General features: G+C 39.7%; 3 protein-coding genes across 7 annotated transcripts in view; 2 read left to right on the top strand and 1 right to left on the bottom strand.

The window, feature by feature from the left end:
* Positions 1-1,250: 1,250 nt before the first annotated feature.
* On the bottom strand, positions 1,251-13,141 carry gss (glutathione synthetase). Its single transcript, XM_020635340.3, has 13 exons — positions 13,010-13,141; positions 10,695-10,836; positions 9,972-10,117; positions 9,731-9,806; positions 8,750-8,889; positions 8,284-8,400; positions 7,297-7,377; positions 7,081-7,158; positions 6,873-6,942; positions 5,032-5,226; positions 4,637-4,718; positions 3,174-3,363; positions 1,251-3,062 (listed from the first exon to the last, which is right to left on the bottom strand). The coding sequence occupies exons 2-13, from the start codon at positions 10,824-10,826 to the stop codon at positions 2,939-2,941; spliced, it is 1,431 nt and encodes a 476-aa protein (XP_020490996.1). The 5' UTR covers positions 10,827-10,836; positions 13,010-13,141; the 3' UTR covers positions 1,251-2,938.
* On the top strand, positions 11,384-18,266 carry zgc:103759 (U8 snoRNA-decapping enzyme). Of its 4 annotated transcripts, none has more exons than XM_020635341.3 (5): positions 11,384-11,513; positions 15,814-15,945; positions 16,204-16,244; positions 17,178-17,418; positions 17,683-18,266. In XM_020635341.3, the coding sequence occupies exons 2-5, from the start codon at positions 15,814-15,816 to the stop codon at positions 17,923-17,925; spliced, it is 657 nt and encodes a 218-aa protein (XP_020490997.1). In that variant the 5' UTR covers positions 11,384-11,513; the 3' UTR covers positions 17,926-18,266. The 4 variants fall into 4 exon arrangements, with proteins under 4 accessions (XP_020490997.1, XP_020490999.1, XP_020490998.1 ...); XM_020635343.3 differs by lacking the exon at positions 11,384-11,513 and adding an exon at positions 13,223-13,330; XM_020635342.3 differs by lacking the exon at positions 11,384-11,513 and adding an exon at positions 15,571-15,697.
* Positions 18,267-19,917: 1,651 nt separating this feature from the next.
* The window catches only part of arhgap4b (Rho GTPase activating protein 4b), a 34,730-nt gene continuing 33,399 nt past the window's right edge, over positions 19,918-21,248 (top strand). For both annotated transcript variants that reach the window (XM_020635338.3, XM_020635337.3), the window contains exon 1: positions 19,918-20,157. The gene's annotated coding sequence lies outside the window, so the exon portion shown is untranslated. The remainder of the gene's footprint in view (positions 20,158-21,248) is intronic.

The raw sequence follows: 21,248 nt of genomic DNA, 5'->3' as shown, positions 1-21,248 counted from the left end.
TCAAGAAGAAGCAATACACGCACTTGCTTTGCCAATGTGTTATTGTTTTATTTATAGTCAATGGACACAAATGGAGGAGAACATTCACTGCTGTAAATGATTCATATTTACCCTCACTCTGAGATGATTCGGCCTTTATTAGCTTTATTAATGTTTGCTGTTTGTAGCTGTTGTAATCACTTGTGAAACCAGGTGTGTACAAACTGTGAAGCCTTTTGAACAAGCCGCTTCATTTATCTATCACAAAGTTATGTCACACAGCAGGATTTGGTCATGAGTTGTTGTTGTTAAGAGGTGAGTCCAATGATTAGGAGTAAGACTATTTGTTCCAAGCAAGTGTTAGATAAAGACATTCATATCTTCATGATTAATGTTTCATGTGATAACAATGTGAAGACTGAAACAGGAAAAGCTCTCCTGCCTCTCTTAAATGTTAGAATCTAGTTGATAATAAGATAGGATAGGATAGGATAATACTTTATTGATCCCCAGAGGGGAAATTCGGGTGTTGCAGCAGCACAGACAAGTAAGGTCAGTGGCCCCTTGTCCCCCTACCGTTTTTTTCTGAGTGCCAGCGTCTTTTTCAATTGTTTTCAACGAGGAGAGAGTGTTTGCAGCATAAAGCGGCTGCCTTGAGAAAACAGCACAGCACTTTTTTCTCGAGCGCTCCACATTTTTGGAGCAGCCGCTCTGAGCGCTCAAGTTGAAAATCTTTAAACTTTTTGTTAAGGCGCAGTTGACGTCACCATTGCCATTTTTTCCAAATGTATGATATTCCCTTTAGATTTGCCTTGGGGTCGTGTCTTTTATACCAACATCCTCTTTGCTCCGTCGTGTCTGATCAGGAAATAAATGATACATCGGCCCAGCTGTTGTCAACAGACTGTTGTCATAGAGACAGGACGGACATGCAGTGCTTTTTTACTCAGAGCACAAACGCTTCCTGCAAGCGCTCCCGAGCACACAGCCAGCGCATTTCCGCCGGAAAAAAATGCTAGGTGGACACGGGTGTGCTGGTGTTAGTTTCAGTAGGTTTAATGCTAAGCTAAGCAGCATTCTTATCATATAGATATTTAAAGTCTTATAAAAGCTCTCAGCAACAAATCAAAGGTGCAGAGGTTCCCTATAAAGCAAACCTGCTCATGAAAAAGATAACCCTGCTACATCTCTATTCAGGATGTATATGAGCTCATCATTAGGGTGTTTGATGAGTTAGCGATGGTGGTCATCAAATAAGAAGAGATGGAAAGCACAGCTTTAAAGACAGACTTTATTTTCTGATTCTGATTTTACATGATCAGTTATATTTTTTTGGTCCAGTGACTTTATTCATCTTCATCATATATTAAGATTCTAAATAAACATTGAGCTCTATTAAGTATAAATCCTGAAAATGGATCTGTGTATGTAGTGAAACAATTAGTTTCAAGCCTTAATGTAACCCTAAAATATCAAATGAAACTAAAAAATCTACTTAAAATGGCAATTAGCTGTTCAGTTCTTTTACCTTAAAAAAAAACACTTTAAACTTTATTTCTTGTAAGAGATGCTATAAAAATAAAAGATCAAAGTTGTCATGTTTTTTATTTTTTTATATTTATAAGATTCTCATGAATTTGAAAATAGGTTTATGGTAAAGAAGTCATGTGTTAATAAATCACAGCAAGATGTCACAGTATCTGTTTGTGCACGATGTTTCAAAAGTCTGGAGTCACCTGAACCTGTATCTACGTATGTCTATATGGATTATTGAAGATGTTCTATCAGCATCAAAATAAAAAAAATGTAAACAGTCAAATTTAGACAAATTTTTACATGAAAAAGGTTTTTGGCCTCAAATGAAGTAAAATTCAACAATGATCATTTAACGACTGATTCTCTGATGTGAAAGCAAAAAGGCTGTTCAAAAAAAATATGACGAGTAGACGCCTCAGCCGCCTGACTGTACTGAGTCTCTCCTTTAAACCAGGGGAAGCAGAACTTTTGAATATAACATTACTATAGTTGTGGGTTGCTCATCTCAAAGACAAGCAGCATTCAGGTAAAGTAGTTAAAGTGACAGTAATAGTAAAATAAAATATGCGGACAGCAAAAAACAACTGTCTAAGGACACTTGATTTTGTTTTATTGCGTTTTCTTTAAAACGTTCTAGTTTATACCACTATAATAACTGTTTCTGTGAAGAGTTTTACCTCATAAAACTGCTCTCTAAGAATTCTGTGATGAAACTGAAGCAATTATTAACTGCGTACTTGAAAAAACACAAATAAAGAGCCTGATCAAATCCAATTGTCCTATCACAGAAAGTCAAAAACAGTGTGGAGGCTGCATGTGTTACACTGTAGTGTCAGTAATAAAGTGAGCCTCGACTGTTCCTGTCCACCAAACGTTACATGCTGTAGTGACATTATTTAGCCACAAGAGGGCAGCAAAAGCCAACTTGAACAAGATGCCAGTGTTGGGCTGCTGTTAATGCAAACTACATAACACATTTTTTTTTTTTGCAGGAAAAAAGTGACAATGATGTTTTTTTACTTAAAATGAACTACTGACTATATTTCAATTTAGGGCACAAGTATCTTGTGTTTATTTTAAACTAATGTTTAACCTGACTGTGTTTCATTATTCTATCAGTTAATCTCTTGAGCTGTATTTTGGAGCAGCACTACACTTGAACTGAAACATCATGATATCAAAAACCGTTTACAGACATGGTCCTCGTAAACCTCTCTGGATCCCCCCCTCACGTTGCTGATACAGTTTCTACTGCATCATCTAACAAACAACCGGGCCTAAACTGTCAGTTGAACACAAATCTGTTTGGCGTCATTTTCATACAGTAGCAGTCAAAAGTAGGAGCGTGCCTTGTGAGGGTCACGTTAATTACATGGATGTTCTTCATCGCAGTCGAAGCCGAACAGGTAGAAGTTGAAACCTCTCAGACGAGGAGAGGATTGTCCAGCACAGCCACTCCTGCTGCTACTCCTCCGTCGGAGTATTCTGAACTCTTGGTCCTCAGCAGATGACCCACACACTCGTTCATCACCATGTCAGTACCTTGCCTTTAGGGAAAACAAAACGACACATCAGTCAACTATACTATTACACACACTGCTTTCCTCCAAAAGTAATGTGAAAATGACCTGTTTTCTGTTGAAAAGATGACAACATACCTGACATAAACTCCAAACGCTCCCAGTTCACTGAGACAGTTGCTGATTATTAAAGGAGCGTCCCGTCTCAGCAGGTAGTTCTGTGACGCTGTGGGGTTGATCTTATCCATCAGAATATAGGCCGTCCTCTCCGTACTCGTCTTCGCTCCCTCCAGGACCCGACAGATCTCTGATCCATAGATGTTGTTACCTGGGATAAACAGGCTCCAATTCATTTTGAGAAATATGCAAGTACTGGACTTGTTTTGGTTTTGCCTTCTTTAGGTTTCCTTAAAGTGTAAACTGTGGGCTGCTCCGTCACTCTGACAACTCTCTATTAGTGCATGTCCAGAGGATCCTGTTTGTGCATGTGTGTATATTTCAGCCTATGTGTTTTTCATGACTTCGGGGATCAATAAAGTAAATATTCTTCTACCTGTGTGAGAGGGGCAAACATTGTATCATGTTGCGGCAGAAGGAGTGAGTGGGCGTGTCTTACCCCCCTGCCCCCCTCCCTCTCAAAGTTGATACGTTGACCTTCTGAAGGCATTTTTTTAAATTCCAGGGTAGAGCAGTACAACTGAAAATGCAGGGTTTAGTTACCCTTTAAAGGATTTTAACAATGGCTAAACAACTTATTGACAGAATCTGATCATACGGCCAGGCGATGGTTAACTTAGCTCTACATGAAGACTAAACTGTGGGGGATCACCTAGTCTGGCTCTGTCTAACTCAGTCTAATATGTTATCATTATTTTATTTGGCTTTGGTGCTGACCAAAGATATCTGAGTGCAACTGCACTGTTGTTAAACACAGAGCTGTTATGCCTCCCCCACAGACAACGTGCATGTGTTGAAAAGTAGAGGGGAGGTGATGTGAGAAGCCATGGCCGCTATAACAAGGTGCAGTAAAATGATCGGATTTTGTGCAAAAATGACTCTGCAAGCGTCTACAGCCTGTTGTAGAGACAACTTTTGGGGTACAATGCATTTATTCATTTGTGCAAACCAGAGACAGAACTTGGGTTATAGGACTTTCTGCCCCCGGTAGAAAGTCCTACATTGGGACATGGGAGAGACACTATTTTTCCCGTTGAAAGTTGTTCTACTATTAGCTGGACTTTGAAAACAACAGTTTTAAAGGTGGAAACGTAACACATGTTATATCACCAATATGACACAATGACCAGCAATACAGGAATGTATACAGTATGTGTTTCATGAGCTATTTGTCATAAATGTTCATTTTGACTCCCTGAAAAAGCCTCAGAGTCAGAGTTTGTTTTCAGGTCCGACATGACCATGCAGGAACATAAAAGTCATTTTAGTTTGTTTTTTAACTAAATGCTTCTTTACTTCCATATGTTGTGGTCATATACACAAATATGCAGTGTTTTCTACACACCACTTGCACAAACCTGTAACATGTAATAACATTACGACATGTATATAATATGATAAACATTTCTGTAGATGTACAGTACCTCCTCCCTCTCGTTGAGGTTTCAGCACGAATCGGTCTGGAGCTGCCAAAGCCAGTGCTACAGTTTTGTCACCCTCTGGTCCCTGCAGAGAGCAGCAACAACCGAGACAAAAAAACTTGAATGCAACAAACCAGACGATGTGTTAAAACAAGCACCAGCAGCAAACACTTTGAAGTAAATGAACCTTTTATAAAGCCACTTTTTCCCTGTTGTTTTGCACCAATACACCAAGTCAAATTCCTTGTATGTGTAAATGTACTTGGCAATAAACCCCGATTCTGATTCTGATTAAATCCCATGTTGATACCTACTGTGTTGTAGGCATGCCTGGTTTGTATACAACTCAAGAATTAAAAACAATGACATAGTTTTGTAGTTTTTTTACATTTTCTTACCAAGTCGAGAGTGTAAAGGCCAGCGAACGTTGCTCTGATCTGCTCCACTACTTGTGGCTGGTCGGGAAAGAACTTCTCCAGAACTCCAGGTCTGGCGAGGACCTGCTGTACCTTCTTGGTTCCAGCCAGGTGAGTGCTGATATCTGGACACTTCACAGCCCGGGAGCGCTCCATCAGAAGTCGAGCATCCCAGTCCTACAATTTAAAAAAATATATATATAAAATACAGGTGATGTCTTCTTCTGGTGAGGATTTTCAGACAAAACCAAAAACCTTTTTAGCAGCCCAATAATTCAAACTACTGGACTTAAAGCTGCCTCAATATCCTGAAATGCAGCGCCTAAGGATGTGATATGATGAATGCAACTGAATCAGTTAGAAGTCCTTTAAGTTTCTAAATGATAGAAACATTTATTGATTCATTTAATGGATAAAAAGTCTTTAAAATGTTATGGATAATAAATAGCTTTTGGCTCTTTGTCACAATGAAAGTACTTCATATACATCAAGGTTTTTAAACTGAACTAAAGACGGTCTTAACATCGTCCATGCATGACTCAACACATCCCCTCCGTTCTTTAAATTGAGAATCATTTTGACCTGCACCTGTGGCAACAAAAAGGGCTCTGGCAGAAAAAACTCAGGGTGCAAAAAGGTTGAAAGTAGAGGCATAATGACATGGTGGGGAGATGCTAAGGGAAATAACTGACACACAGGGAACATTCCTAGTGGAGGCCTTTATCCCAGTCCTAAAACCTGACCCCTATCCCTGGTTTCTGATGGTCTTTGACTGGATTGTAGCTCAACAGAGAGGTTCGAGGGGAATGCAAGATACTTCACAGGACTTTTAAAATGTTCATGTTTTCTTGCCAAGACATGGGCAGGATGAGTAACAGACTTTCTGTCCCAGAGAGAAAGAAGATCCACTTCACTCTGAGGGGCTGAAAAATATGGGTCTGCATAAAAACATAACCTTCCATCTTTTGTGTGAATGATTGTAAAAAAAATTAATCAGGCCGAGTGATGCAGCCTCTGTAACGAGCTGTCTGTCAATCGTTTATCTCCGAGCTGTAAGAAAGTAAATTAGAAGGACTGTCGTAATACAGCTTTCACATCCAGTAAGGCCGCCAGCTTACCAAATAAACTGGACCGGAACACAATATTTTAGACTGAATGATTACTTAATGCATTTGATTTCTGGCTTCCTTTGAACATTCCTAACTCATCAGAGGGGCGGCAGAGCATGATGAAGTTTGTTTTTCATGATTGGTGGCCTGGACACATGTGACGCTGTGTTTACAACAGTGACTGAGAAATGAGAATGAGCGCTGAACACACAGTCACCGTAACAGGGAGTTCACCCCATTGAATTTTAAAGCTGCTTAAACCACGAGGATCAATGCAAAGCATGCCTTTAGGGTCTGTTCAACAAACAGTTATTAACAGGGCAAATAAATCAATTTAATGTAGTGCAGTGGCTCTCAAACACTGTGCACTACGTGTTCCCCCGGGGGGGGGTGGGGGAGGGGTACTGCTTTAATGTATCTTCATTACAAAATGTTCAATCAAAACTATGCATTTTAAGCTTTAGGATAAGTTCTATTCTAGTTTCATTCATTTTATGTCATTTCATTTGAATTTTACAGCCACAAGTAATGTTAAATAACCAGGGTGTTTCGCCCGCACGTCTTCACTGGCCCCCTGGTGGCGGAATCTACATACTGTGCCTTTAACTCTCAAAGGTTGTGGGTCTGCATAAAAACAAAACCTTCCATCTTTTGTGTGAATGTTTGTAAATAACTAAAACCACTAAAGCTAAGAATAAATCCTGACGTGAGTACCTGTTCAGATGTGTAGTTCTGAGGCATGTAGCCGTTCCTAAAGTACACCACCGCAACCTCTTCACCTTCACTGAAAAAGAGAACATGAATTCAAAGAAGTGCACTTGATCATAGTTAAGTCTCCATGCTTTGTATCACACATGGTTTTAATGCATGAATAGTATGTACCATTTCTTCAGTGAAATTTTACAGAAATAAAGAGACTTACACAAACAGCCTCTTGTCATGATCAAGGGAACCAGTTTTAAAGACATCATCGAACCGCTTTCTTTTTGTGGGAATGTTTCTGAAAAACATTTTCAATTTCTGTTTGTTACAAAAAAATGCACAGAACAAGCCCCATGTTCCATATCACAAATATGTTCCCCTTGGTCAGGAGGAATCAGACAAAGACACACTTGTGTTCCTCTGTACTCCCGCTTACCTCTTCCACAGCTCGCTCTCAATGTATCGCTGATCAAAGATGTTTCTTTGGCTTTCTTCCACCAAGAACATGACGACCGCTCTGTGGAGACAACAATACCTCCTATAAAACACTTGACTGCTGCTGTTTTACTGGTCGCTGGACTCTTTTTTTTTTTTTTTTTTTTTTACTAAATTAAACAAAAGTGTACGTCTTTGTACATTCATTGATTTCTGCACAACTCAGAATCAAGCCTTGCAGTTGAGTCTGGTGTTACATTTGATCATGAGTGACATATGGTTATAGTCAAAGCTATAGTCAAATTGAAGATAAGCCATCATCATGCAGAAAAGTTGCAACGTCCAACACTCATTTTTGGTACTGAAAAGATCAGCTGGCATTTAAAGGCAGGGTTGGTAATTTTTCAAAAACCAGCATGATTTTGAAAGTAGCATTCCCTCAGTGCTCCCTCTGCACCGACCCCCTCCCCTCTGTGCTCCCTCAAAAGCCACGCCCTTAACTTACATGCACGAGCGCCGTTGGTCCAGAAGCGGACCTCAGCTCATGCTTTGAGTGTGGGCTCGTTCATGCATGGGGTAGACAACGAGCAGGGAGACAGGGAGGCATGTGATTGGTTCATCAGATTGTTACCTCGTGGCAAGACATTGGTCAAAGTTTTTATGTGCTTACAACTGCTACAGATGATGGAATTTCTTCGTTCCTGTTTCCGAGAACATGAGTTATTAATTTTTGTCAGGACCTAAAGACAATTTCAACCAACATCTTCTCTAACCCTGCCTTTAAGAAGAGTTTGAATATTCATTTAAAAAGATGTTCATACTCTACACTCATTGTAAGGTGAATTCAGCTTACAATGAGTGTAGAGTATAAACTTTGCTCACTGTAACCAGCACTTGATCTTAAGCTAAACTCACTGAACGTTAAGTGCCATTAAAGAGACATGCTGTGTAGTTCAATAAGGCCGTTTCCAGTGTAATTGCTTCCTACTTTTCTGATCCGTACAGCTCCCAGGCTTTGGCGACAGCTCTGGCCAGACCAGCTGCAGGGTTGTTGTCCAGGATGCGCTGGCTCTCCTCCAGTCTGCCAGCTATCTTAAGAATGTGTCTGTAGAGTAACAGGAACAATAATAATAATAATAATCACAATTGTGTCATAATCATCACACTGTGGTTTGCTTTGACACAGATTTTGGATAGAAAGATTTTTTTTAACGCAGCAACAGTTGCTGCCTGAAGGGGCAACCAGACTGTCTGACTTGGTTTCAACTGGACCAAATGTGATTGCCTGGGGCACGTTTGAGTCCTAGTAAGTGACCCATTTTGCATGGAAAAAAAGCTAATCACCCAAAGAGGACACATTTTGTCATCCTTTGCTATCAGGGAACTTTATTTCCACTATTGAACTCACAGTTTTCGCAACAAATATATCAGTGAAACTCTATTGACAGACTTACCTGTGTACGTCTGGCGTATGTGAAGAGAGACCTCCAAAACTGGCAGCAAAGGTGTTGATTTCTATCTGCTTTAAAGATGACGACCCGTCCTCTCTCTGGTCCAGCATGTAGTCTGACCGATTGATACCCAAAACAATAGTCTGGGAAAAAGGTCAGATTTAGTTAGTTCACTTAAAAGCTCTGATCAAGACACGTGTCTGAACATATTTATCCTTTTCTCGCAAACCATGGCAAAACCTACAGTTTAGGGTTTTTGGACTTCTTATGAAACAAGTCGCAACAGAAAAAAAACCTAGTCTTTTACGGGGAAGTCAAATTAAATTAAGAAGATTTCAGACTCCATAGAAACAGGTGTATCGCTTCATTAGGATGGATGTTTCACATAAACACCTTTACCACCACACTAAGAGTGCCATTTGTTCTCCAAAGTTGTAAATTCCAAGATGACTGTCTGGTACGTTATCAGGGAACCCCCCCTCCCCCTGAAGTCGGAATTCCGACTTAGAAACTCATCCTTAGCTAATGTCAGGTATTAGGTCATAAAACAAAGAAATGTACTACTTGAGGCATCCATGTTGCTTGTTCAACTTGTTGCCAACTCGCAACTGGAACACAGTTCATTTGGATGTGATGTCATTCCCAGCTTCGAGATCCAAGTTCTGAGGTAATAATAATAAACCCACCATTCATGCATTAGAAGTTTAGGTTATTTCTAATGTCATGATCTGTCCCCATTATTTTAAATACTGTCCAGTCTTTGCTTGACTTGATGCTTAGGGAATTGCTTTACTTAAATACCAAAATTACTTTAAAATATTCATGATATAGTTTTTGTTTAAAGCTAAAATAAACCCTTTAAAGTTCTCTTTAAAGGTCAAATAAACTCTTTAAAGGTCATACACTGATATATATACACAACATATGTAACAGCAAAGGGACAGTTATTTGTCCAGATTGGCAGGAGCTAGTTGGCAGACGTACCTGAGACCGTCCTTCTTTTAGGATTTGCTGGTGGATCCTAAACAACCTGGCAGTGAAATCATCCACTGCAACCGTGCTGGAAGCAAAGAAATACACAATACACAAAGTTACCACAGGTTCGCTGAGAGAATTTGACTATCATGTGATCTTTAGTAGTTTTAAAATATGCTGCGATGCATCATGGCCACGTTTCCAAACGGCTTAGGTTGCCGTCATCATTGTGGTCTCATTCATATGTTACCTAGCTAGAGATTCCTGCAGAAAGTCTGGATCCTGGCTGATCTTGTCTACCAGTGTGTTGTAGTGAGTTTGAACAGCCAGAGCCTGGAGGAACACAGCCTTCGGCACAGGTGTAGGGAACAGCGTAAATGGAGCATAGGTCGCCAGCTGAAAAAAAAAACCCACGTTGTTAGAAATATAAGACAGAATGCTGACATTATAAAACTATTCAGTAATGGACACAATCGCCGGACATGGCATGTGAGGAATGTAAATAAACATGTCGGCTGAAGATCCCTGCTAATGCAAACAAAAGCTTAATCAATACATTTCTGAAATCCAGTGCCCTAAAGGGAAACAAATTCCTGACATGACTTTACATTGAACAGGCCTGTTTTTGTAGCCAAGGCTTAACAGGAGTCAGTTCTCTGCTTACTGGCTGCAGCCCATTGTGTTTAATCACAAATACACATTCAGATCTATTTGGGCTCTAAATTCTGCTTCAGAGTCATTCATTCATCTATGCAGCTTTTAGCAATGAAAAAGGAGGGGGGGGGGCTGGGCTGATAACTAAACTGGTTGTACAAGTTTATTCTTTCCCTCTGCTCTATGAGGAACGGACTACTGTGACAATGCCTCATTTCTTAAGTGGCTGAACAGGTTTCATCATCTGGAGAGACAGTATGTATGTGTAAGACTTAGAAGGTCTCCTTGTTCACACACTACGCTTCATGATCTCTCTCACCTCTGAGGAGTTCGGGGTCTCTTTGATCCTCATCAGCACGCCCTGAAGAAGTGCCTCATCTTTCGCCACATCCGCCAACTCTTTTATCAGGGCTGTATTCAGCATCACATCTTCCTGTATTCCTTGGGCCATTTTGATTCACCTGAAACATGAATAGAAAAACACGTTTCAGTCCAAAAGAAGGGAGGGAAATTCTCCCCATTGCAAAGTCACATGATGAAAACAGAAACAACAGGATCTGTCTTTACTTTTAAGTCACAAATCATATGGTATATATTATTATTACACATCATTGAAGACATGTTCAATTTCTGATACGCTCTTGTCTTTGTCAGTCAACAGCAGGTACTAATTCTGTGCTTGTTTTTTATGGGTTTTATTTCCGCTGTAAGTCCGCCCTTTGTTTCTGATAATGCATCATAAATTGTGACTGCTAGCCTACAGAAAACTTTCACTTCTTTAACGTGACAACAAAGCTTTAAAACAACAAAATAAATACAGATAAAGATATAAAGATCATCATATTTGTAGGAGCCAATTTAGTGTGTTTGTATGTATGTATTGTATTTCAATGGCTTAATATGTTTATTTATGTACTCAATTTGGACACTAGGTGGTGATAATTGATCATTTGAGTTAATTGGTCAGGTGGTTGGTTGAGTGTTTATATGTCACAGGTGAACAGGAAACGAGAGCATAGGTGGTGGGAACATACGGTTCTTACCATAACACAACGTAAATCAAGTAGGCTATTTAACATAATAAAAGAACGACAACAGTAAAATCTCGGAAATAACAACTCATCATATCATCATCACGGTTTGTCTCTCTCATTTTGGACATTTGTTTATTTTTTACGTGTCAAGAACTTTCCATACACCTATGCAAGTGACTAAAGGCAAGATAAGAAATCTGGACATTAGATAGTCACTACAATATTCATAACAGTTATTGTTGATGTCTGATTGATTGTTTTTATCCCATTATTGTGTCATGTGTAAACAATATTCCCAGCCCAAAACAAACTTACAAGTCACCATTATTGATACGAAGAGACCAAAGATCAAAAGTAGACACTTAATAATAATAATACTAACGAAACAAACCATTCTGACGTTTCTTCCAGACTTTAGAGACAAACATGGCTGGCTTATAAACACTGATATTAAACAAACACTCCATCCTGTCATTATCAGATCTCCAAAACATTTCAGGATTTTAAGCATACATTTCATTAATAATAGCAGGTGTTCTTAACTCATCATGAAGGGGACAATGCAAAAGAAAATGAGATTCCTTCTCAACTTCTCCTCAGTCACAAAGTTCAAACAGTCAGTGTTCCTCCGGCATGATTTTAAATCTGCAGACTTCAAGAGCCAGAAGAAGGATTCCTGAGTCAACTGAGCAACTTATGATCTCTGACCTCCTGATAAGTTTGCTTTAACTTAGGATTCAGTATCATAATTATGCTTGACTTGAATATATGCACGTAATTTTGGTTTTAACAACCACTTTGACACTGCATGGTAAATTATTTCTATACATGTATTGTACGATGATTTTACCCTTTTGCACCTTGTGACACAGGAGTTCATCAAAAATACTTTCAGCCACCTGGGAAAGTTGTAAATTGCATGCATTGATATTTAAGTGAAGTATAGTAAAGTCTACACAATGACACATATGACAGTGTCGACATGAAAATAGAATAGAATAGAATTACTTTATTGATCCCAAACTGGGAGTTACAGCAGCAGGTCATCATATTGTACACAATATGAGTAAAAAACACAATGTTAGCAAATCTAAACATAATATAATATTAAATACAAAGTAAATAAGCACTAAAAGATATCAAAACTAAGAATGTGAATATATACAACCAAGATTTAACTCAGCATTACTAGTCTTAAATAGGAAGATTAAATGTAAATGTGCAAAAACAGAGTCGTAAATGGTAGTAAATTAAAAGTGAAAGATTAAATGTAAAAATGTAAAAACAGAGTTGTAAATGGACAGTACTGACATAAGTTAAAGTGCAAAACAACATAGGCTAAAGGACAGCATTAAACACAGTTACTTTCTCTGTTATTATTATCGTGTTATAGGTTAGTGTAAAGTGTCATAATGAAACTAAATGTGTATTAAACAGGTAGCTGGACCAGAAAACAAAACTATATTCACTGTAAAGAGACGAAGACCGCTCGGTGTAACCAAGTTAGCTAAAAAGCTATATGACTTCAGACTAGCAGGTTTCAGTTTTGTGTCCATTTTACCAGCACAGTGTTTACGTCTGTCGTACAGAATAAGATTACCTTTTGAGTCGCACCTGTAGCCTTGTTTTACTCCGCGAAGAAGAAATCGCTGAAATATCAACACACCAGCCTCAAACGTGAAGGTCCACATCTGCTGTGCTCCTCTTCACGAGCAACCCCCCGTTACTCTGTCGGTAACTCCCATTGGCTAGAGAGAACCCAGGTCCTCTGTTTAGCCAATCAGAGCTCAGTACGTCATCACAATAAAGACCAGCAGAGTAGTGGCAGTAAACTGCACGTAGTGGGATTAAAATGCTGACTGAAGAATGACACAGCACTTTAGTTCAAATCAGAAGTTATGTTACCTGTGATGAGCGACAGGTGGGCATTGCGGTGTTTTATTGAGCTTGTATGTAACTACAGTAATGTTGTTTGACCGGAACACGTGTAAAACACTATCATGTCTACTTTAACCGGACATTTTCTTTCATATCGCTCAAATCAACCTTTAATGTGCACTATGTAGATTTGGTAGTGACATTTGAAAGTGGAATTTGAAAGTTGGAGAAGTGAAACAAACAACTCTATGCTTTATTTTCTGAACTAAATGCACACAAATGTTTTATCAAATGAAAAAATTATGCGTGTCTACGATGGGGTTTACGGTACAGGTGCTTGGAGCGCCCAAAAAGAATGAATGCGGCAGCGTATTTCAAATTCAAATTAAAAAAACTTTATTTGTCCCCGGGGTGCAATTCAAAGGCACACAGTGCAAGTAAACGAAACATTTTAACCTAAATATAAAGTGTCCCTTTAAATACAACTTAAAGCTTGAACTTAACTTAAAAATACAAAATACAAAATATAAAAGAGTAGATATAAGTGGACAGTGATCGGACTAACATATGTAAAGAGATGTAAACATAACTATGTGCAGTAAATGAGAAATAAATATATATATATACAGAGCTATGTGTAAGTAGGCAAATACTAAATGATAAGTTATAAGGAGCATGGTGAATAATGGAACAACAGAACTAATATATACAATATAACTGTAAGGTAAAAATGAGATAAATAAAGTGACCGTAGTGCAATGATGGATAAGAAACATCAGGAATAAGTAACCAGATCTGTATGAATAGTGATATAAAATGAATAGAATAAAGTGATGTAGTGCATGAGACAGCAAAAGATACCATCAATAATAACGGCTGACAGAAGAAACGCAATGTTCTTCATGTCCCTAGCTGTGGTCCAGAGAATTCTCAGCAGATTTTATTGTGCAGTTTATTAAATAAATAAAGGTAAAGTCTGCTCAAATTTCATTAAGACACTGATATTTATCTTAATGCAATTTGAGCATAATTAAACTTTATTTAAAGAAACTATACAGTAAAATCTGCTGAGAATTATCAGGACAACGGACAGGGACATGAGGAACAAGGATCCATTGAAAGTTTCTTGTCACCTCTCACAGATTAAAAAATATACACATATATATATATATATATATATATATATATATATATATTACAATTTCTAAAATATCATTATCTCTATGCAATTTGAGCAGAATTCAACTTTAATTATTTCAAAAATTCTACAATAAAATCTACTGAAAATTATCAGGGGTACGGCCAGGGACATCAGGAACAAGAATCCATTGAAAGTTTCTTGTCACCTCTCACAGATTCTTTTGAAAAAAATAATAAAAATTTCTAAAATATCAGTGTCTCTATGCAATTTGAGTAGAATTCAACTTTAATTATTTCAAAAATTCTACAATAAAATCTACTGAAAATGCTCGGGGTACAGCCAGGGACATCAGGAACAAGAATCCAGTGGAAGTTTCTTGTCAGCTATCACAGATTTTTCAAAATAAAATAATTAAAATTACTAATGTGTCTCTATGCAATTGCAAATGCAGAATTAAACTTTAATTATTTCAAAATATTTTCAGTAAAACCATCTTAAAATGTAGAGGGATCTCTACATTTTTGCAATCCATTTTTTATTGTATTTTACATTTCATAAAATACAATAGAAAATAAATAAACCACAGAATCTGTACACTTCTCCACTTAACTTTCCAAATTTTCTTCTAAAACTCCATAGTGCACCTTTAAAATCACATTGCTGAATAGCATCAGTGATTCATGGCTAAGTTAAACATGAAAACACTGACAAAAACGCTCAGACAATTAACTTCTACCACATTCATTGGTAAGAGTAGCATGCTTAATAGTTGTTTATGTCTACTGTTGTATCTTGTTTTATATGTATTTTTGTTCTTTATTCTATTTTTAGAATTTGATCAACAAAAAAAACTTTAAAATGTGACAGAATTAAAGTGGAAAAATGCCTTTCAGTTTCAACCGTGTAAAGAAGTTTACCCAAACAAATACCAGGACTAGGCTACTTTATGGCATACATAAGTAATAAAATAAATATTTAGGCTACAATAGACTGTATAATTACAAACATACTGTGTTCAGGCCTTAATATTTACACTCTATTGTCCAGGCTAGAGATTCCCTTGGTAGTCAGCTTCCTCCACACCAGGAGAGGGCGCTAAAACATTTCCAAATCATAAAGATCCTCCTTTAAGCTTCCTGGTTTCCTATAGCATTCAATAAGGTTTCTGTATACAAGCCCTCAGGCTCAAACTGTACTTTTCAGCATTTTAGGGAGCGAGGGAACAAAAAAAAAAACACAAGATCAAGTGCATTTGTATGCTGTTATAGTGTTAGTATTTGATTCCAGTACATAAGTAGCACATGACAAGTAGGCAGCTATGCAGAGTGATCAGTTAGCACTGGACTGTGTGTAATTAAGCTCTGTGTTTTTGTGTTTACTTGTAGATGGCGAGTGGACAGCTGTCGAGGGTGGAGGCGTTGGCATGCTCAGGCTGCAGGCATGCATGCCATGTGATGCTCTACTGTGACACGGAAACTCAGCTGTTTGGGAGAATTCCCATCAGACATATCATACTGGTGAGCTGTGTGTGTGTGTGTGTGTGTGTGTGTGTGTGTGTGCGCACATGCATGTTTGTAAGTGTGTTCAGGTGGTAGGAATAGTGTATGGATGAAAGTGTTTGAATCCTTGGATACACAAGCTATCTACATATTTGCTTTTAGTTTTCCTGCCTGCTTGCTTAAAAAAACTCCTGTTTCTCCCTCAGCATCTCTGCCTGTGTGTGTGTGTACTGTGAAGGCAGTATTGTGTGAGTCTTACTTTGTCACTTCCCACAGATGCAGATGCGCTTTGACGGTCTGCTGGGTTTCCCTGGCGGGTGAGTCATTCCTGGTGCAGCTTGTGTTTTTATCCCATAATGTGAAAAAGGTGCGTTTAGCTAAGGTTTGTGAGTCTCTTTCTTCACAGATGAGCTCCATCAAAGGATGTACACCTGCACAGCACAGAACTAATATTCACACCAAGTTACTGCTATGCTCAGACTACAAGGATGTAAAGTGCAGCATAAGAAAATACAGCTGACAGGTTTTTCTGAAAGGTATCATGTTGTTAAAGCCTGTTGTTGCCAAACACATAATGCTTGATATATTTTTTTTATTCAGCTGCCGTTGTATCTGTGATCTACAGTAATCACTGCCAAAGTGCCAAAATGATTGGATGGGTCGCATCACAGTTTTGCTACCTGCTTGCCTACCCAAAGCACTCTGCGTGGTTTGGCAGCAGCCCAGAGAAAAGTTGAAGTGCATGACAGTGATCCTTTTCACTCTGCTCCAAACTGCTCTCTCATGGACTCGTCTTGTACCTGATGAGCAGCAGTACAAGTTAATTCATCATGAAGGGGAAGGCTTAGTTTTTATTTTTGGATAAATGATGATATTATTGCACAACTGAATTTACAATATTGCAAAAAAAAACAAAAAACCTTTTGACAGATATAGCAGACAAAGAACAGGATATAGATAATAAGAGAAGGCTTTTCATCACATCTGGCCTTGCTGCAGGGCTGTTATGTTGTCCAATGACTTTCTGGTTACAATACGACCCTACCAGATAGTTTCTTTTAGTTTTGTGTTGTCTCAGAATGTGACAGTTGTTCTCATTCAGTATCTGACTTGTGACTTTTCCTTCCTGAGGCAGCAGTAGACTTCAATGAGCTTTTCAATCGGTTTGATTTATTTACTTCTGCACATGAGGAGTCTCACGAGAGCGATACAGCTGACACTGACCTTTGATCCCTCCTCCCACACCTCAGGCTTGTTAACCCACAGGAGGAGACCCTGGAGGCGGGGCTTAGCAGGGAATTGTTGGAGGAGATGGGCGTGGCGCTTCCTATATCAGTGGAAGATCATGTGGATGCCTGCTATGCCCCTGCTTCTACTCCCTCTCCCTCCTCCCGCCTTATCACTCACTTTTACGTGAGGAAGATGGATGAGGAGCAGATTAGGGAGGCGGAGATCGCGGCTGCATCCACTGCAACAGATCATGGACTGGAGGTAACGTGTGTGTGTGTGTGTGTGTGTGTGTGTGTGAGCGTTTATGTCCTTCTCCTTGTAGAATGACTGATTGGAACCATTTGCCCAATCTCATGCTCTGTTCCTCATCACCTGTTCTGTCTGCTTGTCTCTCTCTCTCTCTCTCTCTCTCTCTCTCTCTCTCTCTCTCTCTCTCTGTCTCTCTCTCTCTCTCTCTGTCTCTCTCTCTCTCTCTCTCTCTCTCTCTCTCTCTCTCTCTCTCTCTCTCTCTCTCTCTCTTTTCAGGTCCTCGGAATGGTCAGAGTCCCGCTATATACCACGAAAGGAGGAGGCCTCGCATCTTTCCTCTCGCACTCTTTCATAGGCAACGCTCGCTCCCAGCTGCTCAACTCCCTTCTGCGCCTCAACCTGGTCGCCCCCGAGGAGTTGCACAAAGCCCTCACACACTCTTTGAAGATACACACACACACCACAGACGACCTGAAAGCAGCCCTCACGCTGACAGAGGCGAACAGGAAGCGGTTGTGAAAGTACACCTGCACATGCTCCGACAACATCCTCTCAAGCATGCACATAGATTCAGTTTGGCCATCGGCAGTGTACGACACAATCCTTCTCACAGTTAATCCTAAATACACACACACACACACACACACACACACACACACACACACACACACACACACACACACACACACACACACACACACACACACACACACACACACACACACACACACACACACACACACACTGTCATACTGATTCTCAGATGGTGACTCATAATTGCCTACTTTGCATCAAACAGTTAGAGAAAAACATCAACTGCTTCAACAAAGTGATAATAAATTCATTTACACTCATTTAAATTCACTTTTATTGTCCTTTTTGATATCAAACAGAAACACCAGTTGGTATGGTATGAAAGCTATTGTTACGATCATTAACAATCCTGCACCAAAGCCTTCTCATATCTTGAATTTATGATGAAGTTACATTTTTTATTTCATCAGGAAGTCTAAATCTTGCAAAGCTCACCTCAGATCTTTCAAAAGACAACACATGGCAATGAAACAGACATTTTTAACACCAATCAAGATTGAGCAACCATATATGGTAATGCATTGATAACACGCTCTGTTCAATAACTGCCAGGATCAATTGTGCATCATTGACAGAAAAATGCTGTCTTCTCTATCAGGTAGAATTCTCTCTCCGTCTTTCTGCTGCTCACATTTTCAGTGGTTTCATTTGTGAAGTCTTAGTGCGGCAGCCCTGGTGCAATCCAAGGATTAATTACGTCCGTGACATACTATACAGCCTACGGCTGAAGATTTGATTCTGTTTAAGTGTACCCTCGGTGCGCGTAACGCGCCTGCACCAGATGTTAGTAACCTCATTCCCAGACAATTTTGCTGGCAGAGAGCAAAAGCAGAGACATGATGCTTCCACTAATGTTCATGATACATACTGTAAGTGTGCAATATGAATCCATCCGCTGTTTAATTTGTTTTGCAGATAAATTAACCTGTGTAGTGTAGTGGCTTCAATCGTCTTTTGTAAAGTGACTTGGGATAACATTTGTTGTGAATTGGCGCTATACGAATAAAGATTGATTGAATTGGGATGGAATATAGGATGATAGAATACAGCAAAACAAACATGTACCTTTGCTGTGATGCATTAACCATACAGCAGATTATCAACACTGCAATCATTGTGATAAATAAAGCTCGGATACATTTGATGCAGCAAACTAAATAAAAGATGAAGGAGGCTTGGAAATGGATCCTTATCTACTTATCTTTTATTTAGTTTTAATGCCATAGTGTTTTATTACATTTTACAATGATGGTGGTTATGTCCATTTACTCACCACATATAGGATGAGCAGGTGTCAGCATCATTTTTAATAAAGGTATGGTTGTAGGGCAGTGTGATATCTCGTCTAGATCAAAGTGTTTTTCTCAGCTGTCAATAGGAAAAAACGCACTGCATCCGGCTTAACAGACAGGAAACACAGGAGACGTTTAGTATGAAACACTGGTGTGTGCTCATGTGTTTCTGCAAGCCTGTGTGTCTTTGTGTGCGCGTTAATGCAGCGGCTTGAGGACATGACTCCTTGAAGCATGCATTTGTGTCCGTGTGTGTATATGTGTGGTTGCATCTTGCATTAGAGGAAGAGAAGGGATGCTGTCATGTGATGGCGTTGCAAGGGCGAGCAATACAAGGTCATCAGAAAAACACTGCGAGAGAGAAAGGGATGGAGCGAACGAGCATGGGAGGGAGAGTAGGGATGGATGGATGGAGTGGGGAGGGAGAGAGAGCGGGAGCGAGGGATGCTGAGGGAGGAAGACAGTATATTCATAGCAGCAGCGGTATTTATAGCCGCCGAGAGGAGAGGGGGGAGTAGTGGGCGTGGCTTGGGTTGTGGCTTCAGCAGTGCTTCACAAGGCAGAAAGGGAGGGAAGGGGAGGAGAGAGGCAGCTCTGGTGAGAGTGAGAGAGCGGGAGAGGGGAGGCTATCTGGCATATTTGGCAGGAGAGGGAAGAAAGAAAGGAAGGAGGGAGGGCTGTTTTTGTGTGTGTGAAATGAGAGAGAGAGAGAGCGAGAGAGGGAGGGGGGTGTACTGAGCTGAGAGAAATCTGTCAGATTCAAACACACTGCTCTCTCTGTGTGTGTGATAGAGAGAACGAGTGATGAGAGGAGAGGAGGAGAACTGACGAACAGAAAGAGAGACACAGAGGACAACAAAGTGAGGTATGTACGGCTGTCATGCTGCTCATGAATCCAAAAACAACCTGTGTGTTTATATATCTGTGTGTGTGTGTCTTTAAACTGCATGCATGCATGCTTTTGTACATGCGTGACTGAAGTAAATATGTCTGTGTTTAGATGTAGTTTTGTGTTTTTTAAAGGGGACAGCGTATTCACTTGGGGGTTTTGTGGACAAATGGATGTGGCCACTGACAGTCACTGATATCAATTATGTAATATGTGTGCACCATTTTCAGTGTTGATGCCCAGTATGTGTGTGTGTGTGTGTGTGTGTGTGTGTGTGTGTGTGTGTTTGTGTGTGTGTGTGTGTGTGTGTGTGTGTGTTTACATGCTTTTGTAATGATGCTGAGGTGTTTGTATGTGGCCATTGTGTGGAGCAGAGCTGCAGGGTCTTGACCATATGGGGTGATTTACGGCCAATGTAAATATAACTCAATACTCCTGGGCTTTCCATATGCCCTCCTCCAGCCGCCACCCCCCACCCCCTCGACCCCTCTCCTTATCAGCGACTACATTGATAGTTAATGCACACTGCATGATTATAAGATGAGCAAATGGCTACTCAGCCCTCTCATCTCCAAAAGTAGCCTTTCCCTTTGTGCTGTTGCTTCCCAGTGCAACAACAAAGACTGTAATGGTAATGTAACAGAGCAGCCTGTGACATTAAAAGCTGTCATATATTTGATCAAGTGTTTCTGATTTCTGAAGTTTACCTTACCTTTCCTCTACACCCCCCCCCCCCCGAAGGAGGTCTAGTTGCAGCATCAGGTGCAGTTTCTTAAACATACAGTATGCTTCTTTGCCAAGAGAATCCCCGTCTGTTGACTTGTAGCTCACTGTCAACATTGATTTTAATCCTAGCAATGCAGCTCACTGTGAGAAATACTGCTCTTTTGATATTTGTCTTTTAAAAACAAGTCCGGTCTGGACTCGAATGATTGAGGGCGACTTGACTTGCATGAGAATTTGAAGCAATATGAGCAATTCTTACAATAACTTTCTGATGTTTTTGATGTATATACATTTTTTATTTATTTATTTTGCAGTGGTGGAGTCTCAGGCTCGGGTATATT

The sequence above is a fragment of the Labrus bergylta genome, chromosome 12 (genome assembly GCF_963930695.1).
Source record: "Labrus bergylta chromosome 12, fLabBer1.1, whole genome shotgun sequence".
In the NCBI taxonomy this organism is placed as follows: Eukaryota; Metazoa; Chordata; class Actinopteri; order Labriformes; family Labridae; genus Labrus; species Labrus bergylta.
The sequence above is the reverse complement of the archived record's forward strand: the minus strand, read 5'-3'. Positions and strand labels throughout refer to the sequence as shown.